At 47.7% G+C, this 19669-nt stretch overlaps 1 protein-coding gene across 6 annotated transcripts in view; it reads right to left on the reverse strand.

Annotated features, from left to right (window-relative positions):
• Window positions 1-19669, reverse strand: part of Epb41l4b (erythrocyte membrane protein band 4.1 like 4B) — a 152902-nt gene that overhangs the window by 6710 nt on the left and 126523 nt on the right. For 4 of the 6 annotated variants that reach the window (XM_021628125.2, XM_060379942.1, XM_060379946.1 and 1 more), the window contains exons 22-25: window positions 17900-17977; window positions 11287-11403; window positions 9079-9150; window positions 1088-1233 (exon numbers count right to left, since the gene is read on the reverse strand). In XM_021628125.2, the coding sequence (XP_021483800.2) occupies window positions 1088-1233; window positions 9079-9150; window positions 11287-11403; window positions 17900-17977 (413 nt within the window). The remainder of the gene's footprint in view (window positions 1-1087; window positions 1234-9078; window positions 9151-11286; window positions 11404-17899; window positions 17978-19669) is intronic. The other 2 variants (XM_060379944.1, XM_060379943.1) reach the window with 1 other exon arrangement.

A 19669-nucleotide genomic window follows, 5' to 3' on the forward strand; every position in this document is an offset into this window, starting at 1 on the left:
TCCCCGACCTTAAGGCTAAATATACTTGCTGTCCCCACGGCTGGAAATACAGATCATAAAAGGAGCACAAATAGATGGAAAGCCCCTGCCTGTTCCCAGAAAAGACACGACTGCCTCTCCCCTTCATCTTCAGTTCTCTCTCCTCCCTCCTGTCCTGTGTCACTAACTCCTCAGTTCTCCAGAGCCAAGAGGCTGCTTTCCCTCTATTTCTTTGTTCTGTAGTCTCCTGAGTCACTCGTCTCCTCAAGTGACAGCAGAATTTGAACTTTTCTCATAACCACCCTGGCTCCTTAATCTCACTTAGTTATGCCAGGCATGCCCAAGTCCAGGAATTTAGGATTGGCAAGTCCCTCTGCTAAGACTGTCTGCAACCTGTTCCCACCACCTTCATATGTCATGTCAGTGAAGTCATCCCAACCTGCCCTATTGCTTTTTATAGCCTCAGCTCACTCTGTGGCCTTGACACACACACACACACACACACACACACACACACACACACACACACACTTGTTTGTTTGCTTCTCCAACCCCCATGCACAAAAGCGCAAACTCCGGAAGGGCCGGGCTTTATCTTTTTGGCTCACTGTGCAGCCCTAGCACCTCCTGGAGACCTTACAGGATAAATGAAGGGGAAAATGAAAAGGAGGGACTGGGAAGGTGGCTCAGCTCAGCCAGTGAAATGCTTGCCATAAAAGAACGAGGACTGGAGTTCAGGTCCCCAGCAGCCAAGCAAAGATGATGTTTCTGTAATTCCAGAGCTGGGGAAATAGAAACAAGGAGATCCTCACAGCTCACTGGCCTGCTTGCCTAACTGAATTCATGAACTCTCATTTCAATGAGAGACTTTGGCTAAAAAAAACCAGTTGATGATGATGCCACCTGATGTCTGCCTCTGACCTCCATATACACACTCTCATGTACACGTGCACACGCTCACACTCACACACGCACACACACACCACCGTACCACACTAGGATAAAGAATGAATGAGTGTCTATGGAGTCACACAGACAAGGAGAGCTGGCGTCCAGGTCTGGCTCCCTGAGGCCAGGATACCCGGAGGTGCTTATTTATCTGGCTCACCTGGCTGCCAGAGAGACGGGCTTCCGGGAGGTGTAGATGGTCTGAACTGTGGACACGGTCTCAGTCAGTGGCCGCAGGGTCGCTGTTGGAATCAGAGGAGAAGACTGGCCAGGACAGCACTGTAATTTGTTCTCTCTAAAGTCTGCCTGGAGAGAAAACAGTAACGAGAGCTCAATCTCCAGGCCCGTCGTCATGCTGTCAGCTCTCTGGGCCTCACTGTAGTGCTTGTGTTTTAGTAGTAGCTAAAGCCATCACACATTTTCAAGTCATTTTAAATGATCTTGCTCTGCGCCAGACACCAGGCTAAGCTCTTTCCATACATTACCTCTTGACAACCTTTGAAGACAGAGATCATCTGTCACCACATCTTAGAAGCCATCCTTCGCAAGCTCTGCCGTTTTCGTGTGTGCCACAGGAAAAGCAAAACATGGCACTCACACACTCTTGTGTTGTGTCTCGTAGCAAACATTCTGACATGGGGACTGGAGTGATGGTCCAGTGGTTAAGAGCACTTACTGCTCTTGCAGAGAACCCGGCTTCAGTACCCAGCACCCACATGATGACTCACAACCACCAGCGACTCAGGTTCCAGGGGATCCGACGCCCTTTTCTGACAGCAGGAGGTACTGCATGCACACGGTCCATAAGAACTCATGCACACTTGCCCGAACATGAAAATAAATACATAGACAAACATTCTGACTTCACAGCATTAAAAGACGAAAAATGTACACCGCAGAACTGCTTTTGTGGAAAAGAAAAATGAGTCTTAGGGAATTTAAGTTAGTGGTTCTCAACCTGTGGGTGATGACCCTTTAAGGTCTTCTAAGATCATCAGAAAATAATGGTATTTACATTATTATTCATAATAGTAGAAAATTACAATTATGAAGTATCCATAAAAAATTTTATTGGGGTCACTACCACAAGAGGAACTGTATTAAAAGGGTCACAGCATTAGGACGGTTGGGAACCACTGGTTTAAGTTTTCCAATAAGTAATTGTTAGTGTGTGTGTGTGTGTGTGTGTGTGGTGTGGTGTGGCATGTAACATGTGGAGGCCAGACTACAACTTGTAGGTGTCAGTTCTCTTCTACCATGTTGAAATCAAACATACTTAGGTCATAAGCTTGGCAACAAAAGCCTTTACCTACTGAGCCATCTCGAGGCTCCAAGAAGTAATTTGAACAGTATTCAGGGACTGGGGAGGTGGCTCTGTCAGTAAAGTGCTTCCTGCACAAGCATGTGGCATTGAGTTCAGGTCCCTAGCCCCCACATGAAAAGTCAGATACCTCTGTGATCCACCACTGGGAAGGCAGAGACAAGATGGCCCCCTTAGGACTTGTTCCAGGTTCAGGGGGAGCTGCTGTCTCAATAAATAAATAAATAAATAAATAAATAAATAAATACAGTAGAGGGAGCTGGAGTGGTGGCACAGTGGTTCAGAGCACTGGCTGCTCTTCCAGAGGTCCTGAGTTCAATTCCCAGCAACAACATGGCGGCTTACAACAATCTGTAATGAGATCTGGCGCCCTCTTCTGGTTGCAGGTGTATGTGCAGACAGAACATTGTACACATAATAAATAAAAATAAATGTTGGGGGGGGGAAGGTAGATAGTGATTGAGGAAAACACCTGATGCTGATCTCTGGCATTTACACATCTACATGCACACACATACAGGCATATTTGCACACAAGTACACACATCCACATAGATACACAATATACACAGAGATACACACACACACACAAGCTGTATTCAGAAGCAGAGTTTGCAGAATGCATTAATCATGTTCTTCACCAATAAAGCACCACAGTGGATCCAGAATATGGTCCCCAGACGGGCAACATTGTCATTGCTTTGAAACTTTGTTTAAAATGCACAGGCTCTATTCCAGACCTTGGTGCCAGAAAGCCCAGCATGGTCGGCTCTCACAAGATTTCCAGATGCTTCAAATACACAGCATTTTTAGAACTAGTTCAGAGAGAAAAAAATCTCTTGCCATTTACAAAGGAAAATACGCTTATTACCTTTCCACAGAATGTGTAAGAACAGAAGCAGCTGTTGGGAGGCTGAGAGTGTTGGAGGGTTTGGACAACACAGTGAGAGTCTCAGTAAAACCAAAATCAAAGTAAACAGCAAAAGAATATAAGTGAAGACATTTTATAATCTCTTATGGCTGTCATTAATGTATTTGCCAACCGTCTTTCATGTGTAGTTTTGGTTTTGTATCCTTAAAGATTTTTGATTATTTTATTTTATATGCATGCACGTTTTGCTTGCATGTGTGCGCGTGCACTGAGTGACCACCTGGTACCTGGGAGGTTAGTGGTGGATCTTCTGGGCCTGCAGTAGATGGTTGTGAGCCACGGTGTTAAGTTCCGGGAAAGAAAGAACGGCCAGTGTTCTTAACCACAGAGCTTTCTCCTCGGTCCCCTCTCTTTTTCTATTATCTTTTAAAAAACTTTTTGCTAATACACACACTCACACACACTAGTTCTTGACCCTGAATTTTTACCACCCAGCTTTCTAAAGAGGCTTTGATCTTTGACTGCATAATTCCCTTCTTGGGGATGGTACAGAAGACGAGCTGCCTTTAAAAGTCTGCTGCGGGGAAGCACAACGCCCCTTTTGTGCCTTACATCTGCCCCCTCAGAGGGAGACTAACTTGTTTGAAATGAAGAAACACCGAATGATTGCTGTTGGGTCTCTGCTGGATGCCACTTTGGAGAAGCAGCTCTGCGTGCCAGTACATCACATGTACAAGAGCACACATGTTTGCCTAGCATGTGAGGCCTGATACAGAGACATGCGTGTGATGTTCATTGGTACTGTTTGTGGGGTCACTCTGGTCCACAACTCTACAGGCACACAGCAGGATGAGCTCTCATCTATTTTTCAAAAGTTAGAGGTGACCATGCTCTCTGCCTTGTCCAGTGGAATAGGACATGGGTTCTTTTGTTTCCTCCCACTGAGCACTTTAGGGACCAGGATGTGGCCCGCTTTTTCCCTCTGCCTCTGTGTCCGGTGATGCTCCACGGCAGGTAGCTGGCCTATTCGCCTGGGTGACACAGAGCTGAGCTTCAGTCTGCCTGTGATAGATGGGCTGCTTGCGCAGGAAAGCAATTCCGTGTGTTGTTTAAAAGCCTGGCCTGCATGCTGTGGCAGCTGGCTAATCGGAGGCTGCATCGCTTCAGTGAGCGGGTGACAGGTGGGCTTCTGAGGCCGCTTCTGAGGGACATATACACCAGTGGTGCAAATATTCAGGAGGGTTTAAGTGCCGAGGTCCCAACTGTGTCAGCACTAATGGCACCCCTTATGGGTGTGCATTCCACGTAGAGATGGCAGGGGAACCAGACACACTTAACAATGATCTTGAAGGAGCAAGTTTCTTATTAAGTCCTAACACTTATCTTTTAAAATATCTGCTAAATGGGGGCTGAAGAGATGGCTCAGCGGTTAAGAGCACTGTCTGCTCTTCCAGAGTTCCTGAGTTCAAGTCCCAGAAACCACATAGTGGCTCCCAACCATCTATACTGGGATCTGATGCTCTCTTCTGGCATGTAAAGGAGGCAACAGAACACATTAGGTTAGGAAGAGAAACTTGGGCCAGCCGCAGACAGGTGCTCTCTCTGTGATCCAGCTCGGAGAAATGTGGGTCTAGACAGAGTGACTTTTAGGCTGTGAGTATGGAAATCTAACACCATGACTGACTTGGCAGAGGGCGCTTGGTTGATTTGTGTAAATGTTCTCTGTGAGAATCAGTTCAGAACACTCAGGGTCCAACAGGGACCAGATCCATCCCCAGTTCAACTCTGTGCAGAGTCCTTTAGAGCTGTTGAAGGCCCATGGCTGCAGCCAGGACGGGTCTGGAGGCCTGAAAAGTGTTTAAGTGTTTATCCCTGGTAGAAGAAGTGACCTCATACAGGAGTGAAAAAACTAAAAAGCCCGAGGCCACAGCTTTGGCTTCTGTTTCCAACCAACTCTTAATACCACTATCTTCCCTCTCATCTATTCCCCAGCCCTGAGTTACTCCCTAACAGCCCATTCCTTGTTTCCAGCCAAGTCTTCCAAAGGTGCATCCCCGCACAGGTTTGCCTTGTCTCACAGTCCAGCCTGCTTTCAGGCACTTACTCATATGGCATAGATATGAAGGGGGCCACCAAAATGGCTCCTTTGTTGAAGGCTTAGCCACCATATTGAGAGAGAAATGACTAGAGCCTGGGATAAGGAACTAATGAGCGGGCTGTTGGGAAGTAGGGGCTACCTGGAGGAAGTGGATAACTGCAGGTGGTGCTGTTTGAGGAGGAAAAAGTGGGTCACTGGGGGTGCTGATCTATCTTGTCCCCAGGCTCTTCGTTGGCCACTTCCTGCTTCCTTGCTGCCATGAGAGCACCTTTGCTCTGCCATGCCCTTCCACCATGCTGTCTTTGCTTTATATCAGGCCTAAAGACAATGGAGCTAGCTAACTGGCCATCTGTTGAGACCTCTAAAATAGTGACTCTTTCCCTTTTCAAGTTGTTTTTCTCAGGAACATTCCCACAGTGATGGGATTCTCAGTGAATGGACTCACTGTATAAGTTCTGGAAAGCAGAAATCTGGCAGCTGGCTGTCCCTCTCCCTCATCAGTATCTTACCAGCCTCCTAAATATCTCCCTCAACTGTATACTTCTCCCCACCTCTATCATCAAAAAATCACTCAAGGACAAGCTCTCTGCACACTCTCTATTAAGCTACTGTCCTAGATTTATTTCTAGACTAAACCTGTTCTAAACCTGATCTGTCTGGACCTAAATGTTCTCCCACTGTGATCACAAAGATGCTTTCTAAAAACACCTGCCCTGCCGCTGCCCTGTTTTAACATGTTCTGAAGGCTTCCCATCACTGCTGAGAAAGGACCAGGCATCGCTTTGCTTCTACAGCATCTCTTCCTCTTCTCACATCCCAGGCTCCTGCTTTCTATATTCCAGTTCCCTGACCTTCTTTTCAGCCCCTTGAATGTGTGGTGGCCTGTCCCTCCCCAGGACTCATGCTGTCCCCTCTGTCTGCTCTGGCTGCCTTTGAGCTACTCTTGCCCAGTTCTTAAAAGTCCTAGTGTGATTGCTGACGTTGGCTTCCAGCTCCATCTGTGCCCTCAGCTTTCAGGAAGGGCTTCCCTGGGTCCTGGGTGTCTCATCACTGCCAAGGCTGGCAGGAGGCCAGAGTGCCCCCACCATGGCCAAATGAAGGAAGTGGAACAGAGCTTCCAGCTGGGGAGCTGTATCCAGCAGAACTACAGGGTGGGCTAGCTGTCTTAGTATCAGGGCAATGGTACCGAACATCTTGGCATGGCCCCAGTAGCTCTGTCCTCTCATTAAAGTGGCCTAGAAATGAGCTCTTGACCTTAGGAAAAAAATGTTCTGTGCACCTAGCTTTCCCTCGGCATGTAGGTGGCCAACAACCTTCTCACCTCTGTTCATCTGTTAAAACCTAAAGGAGCCAATGTTCCCTCCTTCCATGCCACAGGCTGAAGCTTCCTTAGGTAGTAACCATCACCTAGATCACTACTCAGTGCTGTGTCTCAGGCCCCTTGGATATCCTCCAGAGAAGAGAGAAGCCCTTGAAAGAGAGTCTCATGGATTATGTGAGCTCAGGGACCACAATTAGGCAGGTTGAGAGGGAGAGAAGGTAGGGAAGAACTGTGGTGCCCCACTTCTGCTCACTATAAAGTGGGATTCTGAAGAATAGTTGGGTAGCTAAAAAGAAGTGTGGAAATAGCCATTGCTGTCATTCTAGAGAGGAAGAAAATATGACATTTAAAATGTTTAGAAAAGGGCCTGGAGAAAGGGCTTAGCATTTAAGAATACTTACTGTTCTTACAGAGCACCTGGGTTTGGTCCCCAGCACACACATGGTGGCCCACAACCATCTGTAACTCCAGTTTCAGGGCATCCAGTGCCTTCTTCTTACCTCTGTGGGTACCAGGCACACATGGGGCACACATCTATACATGCATGTAAAACACTCATACACATAAAATAGAAGAAATAAATCTTTAAAAATGTTGAAGACGGAGAGCTCAGGGTACAAGGACTCCACAGCCAGGACTTGGACATGATCCTGGTCTCTGTACCGCTGTCTCTGCAGCCTGGAGTGTCAGCGCTCGTCACAGGCACTTCAGAAATATCCGTGTTATGACAGTGGATCCCAGTCCCTTCGCTAAGTGTTTCAGGGAAGCTATTCCTAGGGAGGCGGCTTAGTAGGTAAAGTGCTTGCTACACATGAGGACCTAAGTTCTATCTCCAGAACCTATGTTAAATAAGCATGTGCCGTTGTGCATGCTTGTGATCCCAGCACTGGGGACACGAAAAGGGGAGGACCCCTGGAGCTCAGTGCCCACTCAGCCTAGCTAAGTCAGGGAGCTCTAGGGCTGTATCAAGAACAAGGTGGATGGCACCAAAGAAATGGCATCTAAAGCATTTTCCCTCTGTCTGCCTGTCTCTTTCTCCCTCCCTCTCTTCCTCTCACACACACGCTCATACACACATAGTGCACAAGCATCTGCGTGTGTGTGCACACACACTCACAAGTGAAAGCAGATGGTCTGTGTGGTAAGGTGACTTACCTAAGACCACACACCATTATCAAGATGCAGATTCAACCCAAAACAATTGAAAACAAGTACACAGCACACACGATAGCCCTGTGTCCAAAAGTGGACAGCACCCAGATCCCCATGAAGAAGTCAAAGGACAAGCAACGTTCAGGGAACCATACTGCAGAATACTATTCTACCATAAACAGAAAGAAGTGTAGACTCAGGCTCCAAACTGGATGGACCTGACCATGATGCTAAGCAAAAATAAATAAATAAAATAAAATTCCTGGACAGTAGTGGTGCATGCCTTTAAACCCAGCACTTGGCTAGCCTGATCTACAGAGCAAGTTCCAGGACAGTTGGGGATACACAGAGAAATCCTGTCTTGAAAAAAAAAAAAATATATATATATATATATATATGTTGAAAAGGAAGAAAGAAAGGAAAATGTCAACACTGAAGGTCTCATAAAATAAGATCCACTTATGGAAAATATCCAGAATCCATGAGTCCACAGAAATAGTTCAGACTGGCAGCTGGTAGAGGCTGGGGCCAGGGAGAAAATGCTAAGTGCAGAGTGGGTGAAATAAACATAATGTAAGTAAGCCAGGTGTGAGGGTACATGCCTGCAATCCCGGCGCAGACAACGCTGAGACACAAGACACGTAAACTCATGTTTACATGAGTAAACTTGTGTGGCTAGCCTGGGCCACACAAGAAGATCCTAAAAGTAGACATGAAACTAATGGGACACAGAGGATTAGTGGGAGTAACGGGGGAGGGGCGTGGCAATGGAGAATGCACTCAGTCTACAATAAACACTTGTATAAAACCTTTTAAAGGTAAAATTTAATTTTTAAGAAGCCTAAATGATCTGGGGGAGGCAGATGGTTCAGAGGGTGTGTAAATGTGGGGACCGGACCTCAGATTCCCCAGCACCCACAAAAAAGCTGGACTGGAATGATGGCCTGCCTGTAGTTCTACCAGGGATCCCTGGGTCAAGTTGGCTAGCTAGATTAATAGAACTGGTGGGTTCTGGGTTTGGCAAGTCTTTGCCTCAGCAAATAAGGTAGAGAGGTCTCAATAGAGACCCTCAACATCAACCTATGGCTTCCACACACACGTGCGCACACATATACCCACACTAAAAAAGGCGGGACTATGTCTTACATAATCTTTGCATTTTGTGAGTACTGAATAAACTGGGAACATAGTAGAAAGAAAAGATTGAAAACAGTGTGGTACCGTTGGAAGGAGGTTCCATAACTACAGTAAATGCTGCCAAGTAGTCCTTTAATATGGTTACTTTTCTGTGAGTCTTCTCTTAATAAAGACAGACCGCATTCCCAGTGCCCCTCACCCTTGCAGCCTTCCCCCATGACAAGCCAAGGCTTACAGTATGTCTCTACTTACAGTGAACTGTGGCCCTGTGGTAAAAGGATCAGGAAATGGGTTCATCACTGGTTCTGCTGGGAACGTTTTTATCTTAAAAAAAAAAAAAAAAAAAGAAAGAAAATAGGAAAACAAGGAGTTATCACCAGGTCAGAAAACATTTTGAAGTCTTTGCTGGTACACCTTTAGAGTCAAGAGGAAGAATCCTGGGAAGTTTAGGAGCCTGTATCCCTCCATAGTGGAGGAGGCAGGCCTGTCTGGGTCTGGGTCATAAGGCATGTTTGCCTCCCCTGGAACTCTGTTTATGGGGTCTTTCTGGCCTGGGTCCCAAGGCTGCCTTAGAAAAGGCTACATTCAAGGTAGATAACGATGTACCTGGGGTGGCCCCTGAGGGTTTCTTCACAGCTGTGGGCTATGGCAAGAGGCGCCTGAATGTCTGCTGGAGACACAATATATCTCAGCTGCTGTCAAATGACTTGCATTGTTCAACCCCTGCACAGTGTAAGCAGAACTCCTGAGGAGAGCCCTCGGAAGCACAGAACACCTCACCGTGTGGTCTTTGGGATCAGAAGATACGGTACTTGGAAGTACCCAGTATGGCTACACAGAAATGTGACTCATTTCAGTGAGGACGATGCCCCAGTCAGCAGGCACTCAGTCGTGGCTTCTGTTTCTTTCTCTTTCCTCATTTTCTCTCTGGCTTCTTGGAGGCCTTGTGCAATGAGAGGGCTTATTTATCTGAGCCAGTATATACCAGCAGGATGAGAGGCCTGGTGACTGTGACACTTGCTTTGTCTGTTGTCCTCAGGCCCAGAAACTGCCTGAACACCTGTGCAAGCAAGGGCTGTTGCAAATGGCCCAGTGGCCATCCCTACCTAGGGACAGCTGTTTGTGTCCTATGGGATCTTGCCTGTGGACTCTAGGATGCTCCCTTGGCATTTTCACATTGTTCTAATGGGGAGAGAGGAGCAGGGACAAAGCAGACCACCCCATCCCAAATCAGGAACAGTTTTCTGAATAGGCAGAGCAGGTATATTTTGGACAAAAATATCCTTGCAATATCTATGCTATGATGTTCAGCCCACTCCAGCTTTCCTTTCAGCCAAATCTGTTCAAATAAATACTCCAAACGTACCAGAGTGAGCCCAAGCTCCCAAAGGCTCCTGGGCCAAAGCATCCAGTATATTCTCCCATTCTCTTTGTCCAGTCTAACAGGTTAACCTGGCACTCTCAGACGAATGTCATAGTGAGGAGAAATCTGCAGATAAGTTCTCAGGCCAAATGGAGTAGACGGGAACATGGTTCCTTATGGCTACTGATGGAATGTGAGAGTTGGCCGCCTCAAAGAACAGCCTTCCGCTGCTGTGTGTGAGCAAGCTACAGTCCCATGATACCCTAATGCTTGCTGGTACAGCAGAACACCCTGCGTTCTGGTGGCACATTCCAACTCTACAGCCATTGCGGAGGGAGGCAAAACCCAAAGGCGTCCTACATCACTCAACAGGGTCTAGCCTAAGTAAATAAAATCCCAGACACAAAAATGCTCCATGTTCCCAGAAACGGTGACAAGTTACAAACGGCTTGCTTCCTAGCAGAAGGGGCTGAGGCCCACATTACACCTTGATGGAGTATAAATGACCACATAGGATGTGGCGATGAGAACAAGACAGGAGCATCACAGTGCTACATGGAAGGAGGCAAACAGAGACAGCGTGGCTACTACCATTAAACAGGTGAAGTTATGAACTAACATGAAAACATAACGGAAAACATGGAGTGACAAAAAATATGCTTGGTTACAATTAAGATGGTTCCTTTTCACTCATCAGGTAATTATGACACTCCTAGTGTGTCATGATGTCAGATAGAATGGAGAGATGAGGTAAAAACTTTATTTGCTATAAAAAGGACATTTAAGACCATAGCTGGTGACTACCAGAGTATATGTTTCTCTCTGGGAAAGTATCTTTCCTCATCAAAGTTCTCAGAAAGCAAACGGCCCTTGGTTCTTGAGAGTCATGGAGGGAAGGGTGGGATCAGACTATGTGTCTTGCATTGGCCAGCCCTAGCTGGACCCCATATTCCCCCAACCATCCAGGGGCGAGAGCACCCAATAGCAGGGCTCTTTGAGGGCCTGGCACCTCTGCATACCCATCCAGCTGCTGCCTCACCTGGGGCTCCTGCTGCCTCACCTGTCCCAGCAGGCCCCCACCCTGCCAGGGTACCTACCAGCCTCGTTTTGATTGGAGGGTACATGCAAACTCCAGTGGTCTCTTCCTTCATGGGGAGAGAGAGTGGAGGAGAGCAGCGAGAGTGGGCACAGTGGGGGCTGCTGGCGGGCTCTGCCTGCTCACGAGGAGAGGAGGAGAGACAGGGAGGAAGAGTGGTAAGGCAGGAGGAGAGAGAGGAGATAAGGGAGGGAAAGGAGAGAGAGACAGCACAGTGCAAGACAGATCCGGCAACCCAGGCTACTCTCAAGCCAACAGCACGATGGCTGCTTTCTTAGTGTTGTTAGACTCTGGCCTGCCCATGCCACCCATTGCCCTCCTCTCTGACTCTCTTCTTTCTAGCCTTCACCTCTCTTCTCCCAACCATGAGCAGAAGGACAAACCAAAACCCTTTCTCAGGATGGCAGAGCCGAACAATCTGTTTGTATGAGGAGCATAGGACTGGGAATAGCCCCCACCCCCCAGAGCACCACCAGGGTTTTGAAGCATTGCCCAGGCCAAGTCACGAACAGCACCATGAGGCAGCAATGCCAGGCATGGGAGAAATATAAGGGCTGAACCCACACTTGAGAGCACTTGCCTTCTATACCCAGTGCCTTCCCACCATCAGCCAAAGAAGGGTACTGTCTAGGGTTGCAGGTGAGTGTGTGTTCATCAGAGGCAAGAAAGATGCATGGGGTTCAGGACTTCCTCCTTCTGGCTCTGCCATCTGGGTTCAGAGCCCGTCCCACTTTGCTCACCCTTGAGCCCAGGTTTAGGTTGGAAGTGGGGGCTCTCTGCAGCGTAGCTAGAGAACATACCAAGCCTTGTGGAGAATGCACCACACTTTTGGGATGCCAGCTTCCCCACACCACCGCCACCCCAGCTCTGAGGAATGCCATATGCCCAGCAAAGGTACAAAAGCTTGTTTGAGTGAGGATGAGGATGGCAACAGAAGATGTTAGGGAGAGAGGACTGCTGAAGGGCTAGTGTGGGCTTCAGGGAGGAAGCACTCACTCCAGAGAACAAATACATGCATCTTTTAGCTCAGGAAACTTGGCAGCATCCCACAGTGAGGATTAAAATACAGCCTCTGGGTGGCTTTCACTAAAAAGCATAATCAAGGAAATTACAGGCCCCCTTCCTTCTCCAAATCTGATTCTCTTAACAGCCGCAGAGACGAGCAGCTGCCAGGGGGCTTTCACAGCCATACCCTCCCATCCGCCCTGCTTCACACTCCCATTCGAGAGATGCAGAAATTGTTCTGTAAAGTTGGAATCCCAGGTTCCACCCCCTCTTTGTTGATTGTTTCTAAGTTCCTTCTTTGGAGCCAAGTGAGTCCATATTAGTCACCTGCAGTTAAGGTTTACCAGCCTGCTTAAAATCTTCTGCATGTTCTCTTTGGTCCTCAGGAGAAATCCTATGTGCTTAAGAAGTTACAAGATGATGCCTGTCTGAGGCTGCCTGGCATCCTGACCCCAGGGTTTCCATGCTCCAGCTAGAACCAGCCACTCCGGGGACACTCTTCACATACCTCCACACTGCTGATAGCAATGGAAACTCAACCTATGTTTAGTGAAGGAAATAAAATCTGTCACAAATAACCAAGAAACATGGTATCACCTAATGGCCAGAATTTGGACTGACAGGTGATTAGGAATGACTTAAGACTTTGTCCAGCATTGGACTTTTATGGTAAATGATGATCATTGTCCCAACACTTCTGACATTCCTAAATAGTCACCTGAATAGATATAAGCAAATGAATATTCCTGGACTCCTAGCAAACCCACAGCCTTGACGCAGGAAACAAGGTGTTAATAACATGTCAAACAGGAGACTTTGGATATACCAATTTCTTTTTTCTGCAGGCTCTTCCCTTCTTGCTTGGGCCTTTTTCTGCTTTTGTTACATTGTTACATTTTTTAATATAGACAGAGTTGGCTTTTTGAGTTTTAAAATGTGACTCTTTGGGGTAACAAAGATTCTTGGCATTGATAAATAATAATGGAGATGGGAGTCTTTTTCATAGGCTCTGAAAAGGACATTGCTAGTTTGAGGAGGGAAGGAAAAAGTCAGGCAGACAGAAAAGGGAAGACAATTTAGAATACTGAGTAAACGGGTGAGAGTGAGCTAGCTTTTTCTCCATACAAGCCAAGGCTGGGAACAGGAACTAAAAAGGTCACAGGACAGAATGACTTCAGGACAGAGGGATGGCCAGTAAGTGAAAACAGTGATTTCCACCCACCTAAAGGCCCCATGAAAGATGCAGAGAGTGTCTTAGATGTATCTGTGAATGATAACACAGTGAGCTGACCAGACATCTCTAACCCCTCCTGAACCCAGGGGAGCAAAGAAGCCATGGGGAGATAGATGGATGCCTGGACTTGAGATGGAGTTTTAGCCCACCTGGAAGAATGGAGTTCCAAATGAATGCTAAGCGGTTGAGCCAGCTGAAAACCCTGACCTGAAACCTAACTAGGGCCTAATCCCATGTCCCTTCCTGGCCTTCCTCAAACCAGAGCAGTCTCTCCCAGTCATGTACGTACACACTTCACTAACATGCCATGTGCCAGGACACACTGGTTCTGCCTTGTAATCTTGTAGATAAGTAGCTTATAAGCTACAGAGCTCAGGGAGGGACAAGCCCCACAGGGAAAGAGTAAAGAACACAGAGGGGACAGGTGTTTGTGGTCTGTTGCCAGCAGGAGGTAGGCCCGCTGGCTGAGCCAATATGATGCTTCAAAAGGGGGCTCTGTGGGTCTCGAGTTCCCCTTTGACTTTTTTTTTAACCCCTGACGACTTTGAAGTCCGCTTCACAGAGACTGGGCCAGTATGGAGACTCATAATGTCTTATTAGTTCTTATGGAATCTTGGTGGAACGTTCCCGAGTGAATGACACGGCATCTAGTCCTATTCTTCTCTCTCCAGTTCCCTTCTTAGGCTGTCCTGGGGATTATGGGGTAGTGTGGAAGTCTCAACCAGGAGAACACTGGGGACTAGACAGAGGCTTCGAGCGTGGAAGTGACTACAGGAGGTAGGTCTCTTGTTTATGGTGAATGTCAGCAGAGAATTTTAACATTCTTGTCTGGTAAAGTACAACTTCCACTTTTAAAGGAAGATACAGAAAGAGTGGACAGGAGCCACGAGCATAGATGTGGCAGCCAAGAAACCATGCCTTGTCCAGGCTGAGTCTCTCAAACTGCAGACACAAGCTCCTCCATTCTCATGTCTCATAAAGTATCTTCAGGGGACCATCCCAGAGCTTCCTCCAAGCCTAGGCTCTAGAGGTAAGGCTGAGGCCAGGGGATCTGGCAAGCTTCAAGGAAGAGGAACCGCTTGGCAGGGTGGAGGGAACATGAGGGAGAGACACACCCTGGATAAATCACTTGCCCTAAGGCTTGGGTTCTAGTCTTATGCCTGATGCCAAACTGCTGTGTGAGCAGGAGCAAGCACATACCCCTGTCTAAGCCTTGCTTTCTAAGTGTGTAGGGGAGAAACAGGATACCGTGGTCCCAAAGCTCCACTCCCACTGACAGCTAGATACAAGCCAGGCATGGAGCTGGGCTTACGTAGTAGCACCCAACCCCAAGCCCAGGACACTGAAGTGGACACAATTACTGATAGAGCAGAACCTGAGAGATGAGTCTACTCTTTCCTAAGCTTTCCAATGGCAAAGTGAGACAGTGGCTGCTCTATAGCAGCAGAAATGAAAGGGGACCAGACAAAGGGAAAAGCAGACTGTCAAGTTGCCCTTCCCTCCCTTGAACCTTTTGGTCCTCATGGAAAGAGGATTCACTTGGAACAAGTAAAGGTCAGAGCCTATGGTGCCAAGAATGCTCCAAGACTTGTCCTTTGCAGAGCCTATGTGTGCATACTTGGACCTCAAGACATCCTAAGGACACACAGTCACCTCACTGGGTGGCTGTTTCATTGCAGTCCAAGGACCTCAGCTGCATATATAGTACAGTCTCGGAAAATCCATTTCACAGCTAAGTCAGGTTGTCCAGAGATATAGAGAGGCATCCCAAGAAGGGAGGGTGACAGTCCCTGAGGGGGGACAGTCACTTGGCACACCTCTAGGACTCCACATGCTGTTTCCTTTCTAACCTCAGTCTGCAATATCCAAGCCAAGATCTGATTCCACAAGTAATTAAATCTATGTGCCCGAACACATATAGAGGAGTACAGGAATCCCATTACACCTGTAAGAACTCATGATATATTTTTTTAAAAAAATTGATCATACTTCTTAGATCCACCAGGCCCTTTAGTATAATAATACTTTGTGCATGCTGGCTTTGATAAAGAATAGTGCAAGCTTCTTCTTCTTCTTCTTCTTCTTCTTCTTCTTCTTCTTCTTCTTCTTCTTCTTCTTCTTCTCCTCCTCCTCCTCCTCCTCCTACTCCTCCTCCTCCTCCTTCTTCTGCTTCTTGTCAGTCTCTCACACCAAGCCAGCGTGATACTCAAGGTGATCTTTCTTCCTAAGTCCTCCCAAGTGCTGAGAATGTGTACTACTATGCTTGGTGAGACTGTTTTAGTTATCAAACAAACTCCCCTTCATACTGTAAAACCCAGAGGCCCTAAAGAGGATATAGCAGCTCACATCAATGCATAAGTGTCCACCGATGCATAGCTGGACAGCTGGGAAGTTGTCCATCAGTCAACTTAGAGGGATAGCATTCCCTGTCTTCTGATTCTTGCTAAGACTATTTCCCTTCACATGGTCCTCAGAACTTAGCTGTCTCCTCCGCTCTCCTCCACTGGTTCTCAGGTTGTTCCCTAAGAGTCCCCAGATATCTTTGCTTAGCTGCCCTCCTGCTAACCTGGTTGTTCTCAGATGGCTGCCAGAGATTCCATTCCCACAGGGCTCTCCTGGAAAAAAGGCTTCAACTGACATGTATTTGGTAGCTCTTAACCCAGACATGTTACTTTCTGACTTTCCTCCACAACCCCTGTTCTCTTCCCCATCCTGGAAATCACTTCTTTTCCAAGTGGCAAGTTCCTCTAAAGAACAGACCACATTTTCTCCAAGCCAACGCATAGAGCACAGGGGAGGGGTCAGACACCAGGGTTCCAGATCCCTGTCCAGAGCTCAGTTTCTGCAGCTGTGCATAGACATGATGAGGCCATGCTAAAAGGCCACCAGTTGTGGTAACTCCACTGGAAAGGGAGGGGAGAGGGGCACTTTGGTCACGACAATCCATCTAACAAGAAGTCTGTGAGTTACCATGGCATTTGCTCAATGGTGATGACACCCAGGCAGGATCTCCCCTGGCAGCTCTCAGCTGCTCTTGGAGTGGTCCAACTTGCAAGGCAAAAAAAAAAAAAAAAAAAAAAAGATGGCTGCCCAGACTCTCTCAAAAGCCTTCTGAAGAGTTCCTCCTCTGAAAGCTGATGCCCAATGACTCTTCCTTCTGGCCTCTCTCTGGGCGTCTCCTATGCAGCTCTTGCATGGTGCTTGGCCATTTATCAAGAGGATGTTCTGGCCATCCTTGAGCTGCCCTTGAGTAATGGGAGCTAGCCCACAACTAAGTTCAAAGCTTTCAGGAGTTGGATTCTTACTTGATTCATGTCTTACCTCATAGCCCAAATGGTGATTTACATCCAGCCCAAAGTGGACCATGATTTATGCTCAACTCTACTGAGACATCGGACGGAGCCCAGGCAGAAGTTATTTCCAAGTTTGCCTGTATCAACTGATAATACTTTACATGTATCCCTGTTGACTTCTAATCTCAATGTGTCCCCATGTGTGGGGGATGGGATGGGTAGGTGGGCATTTCCCTCCCTCCCTCCTTCTCTTCTTCTCTTCCTCTTCTGATAGCACTTGTGGCATCCCTGCCTCAGGAAAGAAAGGATGCTATCCAATGGCAGGATTCTTAAAAGGGAAGCAGGAAGCTGAGGATGCAGCTTAGTTGGCAGATGTTTGCACAGCGTTCAGGGAGCCTGGGTTCAATTCTCAGCACTGCACAAACCAGACATGGGGGTGCACACCTGGTATCCCAGCCCTCAGGAGTTAAAGACAGGAAGATTGGAAGGGCATCCCTGGCTATGTAGCAAGTTCAAACTCAGCCAGGGCTACCTGAGACCTTGTCCCAGAAAACAAGAGTAGCCAGGGACCAGAGTCAGAACTGCCTGCCTGACTCCCTTAGTGCTTTTTCCTGTAAAAGGGGTGTCTCACCTGCAGAAGTCCCATGAGAGCCACTATCCCTAAGGGAAGACCTGTATGCAGAGGAAAGATGACGGGAGGAGGCGTAAGGGGTCCGGAAAGCCACAGAAGAGCCTTGAGCGTTTCAGACCAGATGGACCGCCAGAAGCAGCAGCAAGAGGTGGATGGCATGCAGGGCACAGCCCAGGAAGCCAGGAAGCTGAGACCCAAGCATGGAGGAACCCTCTGTACTTAAGGAGCAGTGGACAGGCACGGGCGGAACTCTTGCAGCCACCCGCTGAGGAGAAGGAGCACCCCTTCATCAAGGGCCCCAAAAGGTGGTGAGGCCCTGGTGTCTAACTCTCCTGGAGAGCTTCCAGGACAAGCGGAAGACCTCCAGCAACAGTGCCCACCTCTCCATCCTCCCACTGCCAGGCGCGGCTAGGGTCTGGCTTTTCTGCTCTTAACAAAATAAGAAGTTTACCAGAGGAGTGGCCTCTGTGAAGTCCATCAGCAGGTCGCCTGGCCCCAAGGTAAATGTGCCTCCATGGTCAGAGGGGCTCTGTGAAGGCAGGAAGAAAATGTCCCTGGTTAGTGATACCCACAGCAGATGACAGGGCTCACAAGAAAGAAAGAGCCTACATTTCTCTAGCACGGACTTGCTCAGTGTGCAACCCGCACCACATCCCTTTCCCTCAACAGTGTATAAAATAGGCAGGCTGAACCCCAACTTCCCCCCGAAATCAAGGTGGGGGATCTGGCCTTCCAAAGCTACAAACCACTTTCCTTAAGTGCTTTGAGTATTTTTTTTTTTAACTAGTTTTGAGAGAAATGCTTTAAAGAGTCTGTAGAATACATAAACAGAACAAAGAAGCCATCCTGTCATGGGAGCCAGGAGACCCGAAAAAGCTAAATTGACCAGCAGCATAATAATAGTCAGGATGCCTTGGGAGGGTTGCTGGATCATCTGAACACTGTTCAAGACAGTGTTTTGTCCTGCTTTGAAGTCTTGGCTGCAAGGATGGATTCCAGGCCCTTTGAGGGAGTGAGAAACACAACTGATTATGTCAGTTTGACACAATCTGAGCCCTAACGTGGAGAAATGACCAGAAGAGGGAGCCCTGGAGCTTCTGAGAGGGTGCGACACGTCTCTAACACAGATGGTTTTAACCATCTGCGGGATACAGGAAAGGAGCCTGTCTTCCACTTGGAAAACTGTAAGGAGAGTCCGGATCCCAGCCGGTGAAGCCTGGTATGGCAGCTCCCTAGCACTTGGGAGGCTAAGGGAGACAGCTTCCCTTGAGTTCAAGGTCATCCTGAGCTACATAGTGAGTAGCAGACCGGCAGACTCAAAACAAAATGTCAAAAAAGATGCCATGATTCAATTTATAGAATGCCAGAGAGCCTTCATCTGTACCAGTCAATGCTGAGGGGTCCAGTCATATTCTTGTGTCTATTTTAGACATATGAGGAAAGCACCTTGGAAAAGATGGACCCCATTCACATAGGATGTGGACCTGGAACGTTGCTGTTTAGATGCTTCCAAGAACCATGACCCTGAAAATTGCACAAGCCTCAGGGATCCAGTGGCTATCATGAGGGAGGTTTCCTGTGCAGATCGGAGCATCGCTGGTAATCTTCTCATCTTCATGAGGAGGGGTAGCTAAGGCTTGGGGGAATATGGGCCTTGGAAGTGCTGTTACTGGCACATGAACAGAGGAGCTGGAACCCGCTGGACTCCCGTCTTGCTGTCAAGGCACCTGTTCCCTGTACACACCTTTCCTTGGGAAGTTGGATGGACCACAGCCATCTTCAGCTCAGCATTGCTTAGACAGGAACAGGTTCAACTGCATTTGAACCAACTGCCAAAGAGTGGCCATTGACAGAGTCACACAGAGAAAAGCAAGAACGTTTCATGTAAGGCCCCTGTCACTACCATTCACATTTGCAGTTTCCTGAAATTTCAAGCCAACGGTGATATTTCCCATTATCAAACTATTAACACATCTTATCCATTATAAGGTCCGGAATAGGAACATGCTGAGTGGAAGTTTCCTGTTTCTTTGAAGATTGAATTTTGTCATGTGATCTTTTGCCCAGGCTGGTTTGTGAGAGGGTACCTGATGTTTTGCTGTGATGGGCCTGACTTTGGCCAGCAGAAGACATCCATGGGTGGATTTGAGGAGAGGACATAGATAGAGGCCAAGGCAGAGTGAGACACCAGTTTTTTGGATTGACATCGCAACGCTGATCT

The sequence above is a fragment of the Meriones unguiculatus genome, chromosome 3, assembly GCF_030254825.1.
Source record: "Meriones unguiculatus strain TT.TT164.6M chromosome 3, Bangor_MerUng_6.1, whole genome shotgun sequence".
In the NCBI taxonomy this organism is placed as follows: Eukaryota; Metazoa; Chordata; class Mammalia; order Rodentia; family Muridae; genus Meriones; species Meriones unguiculatus.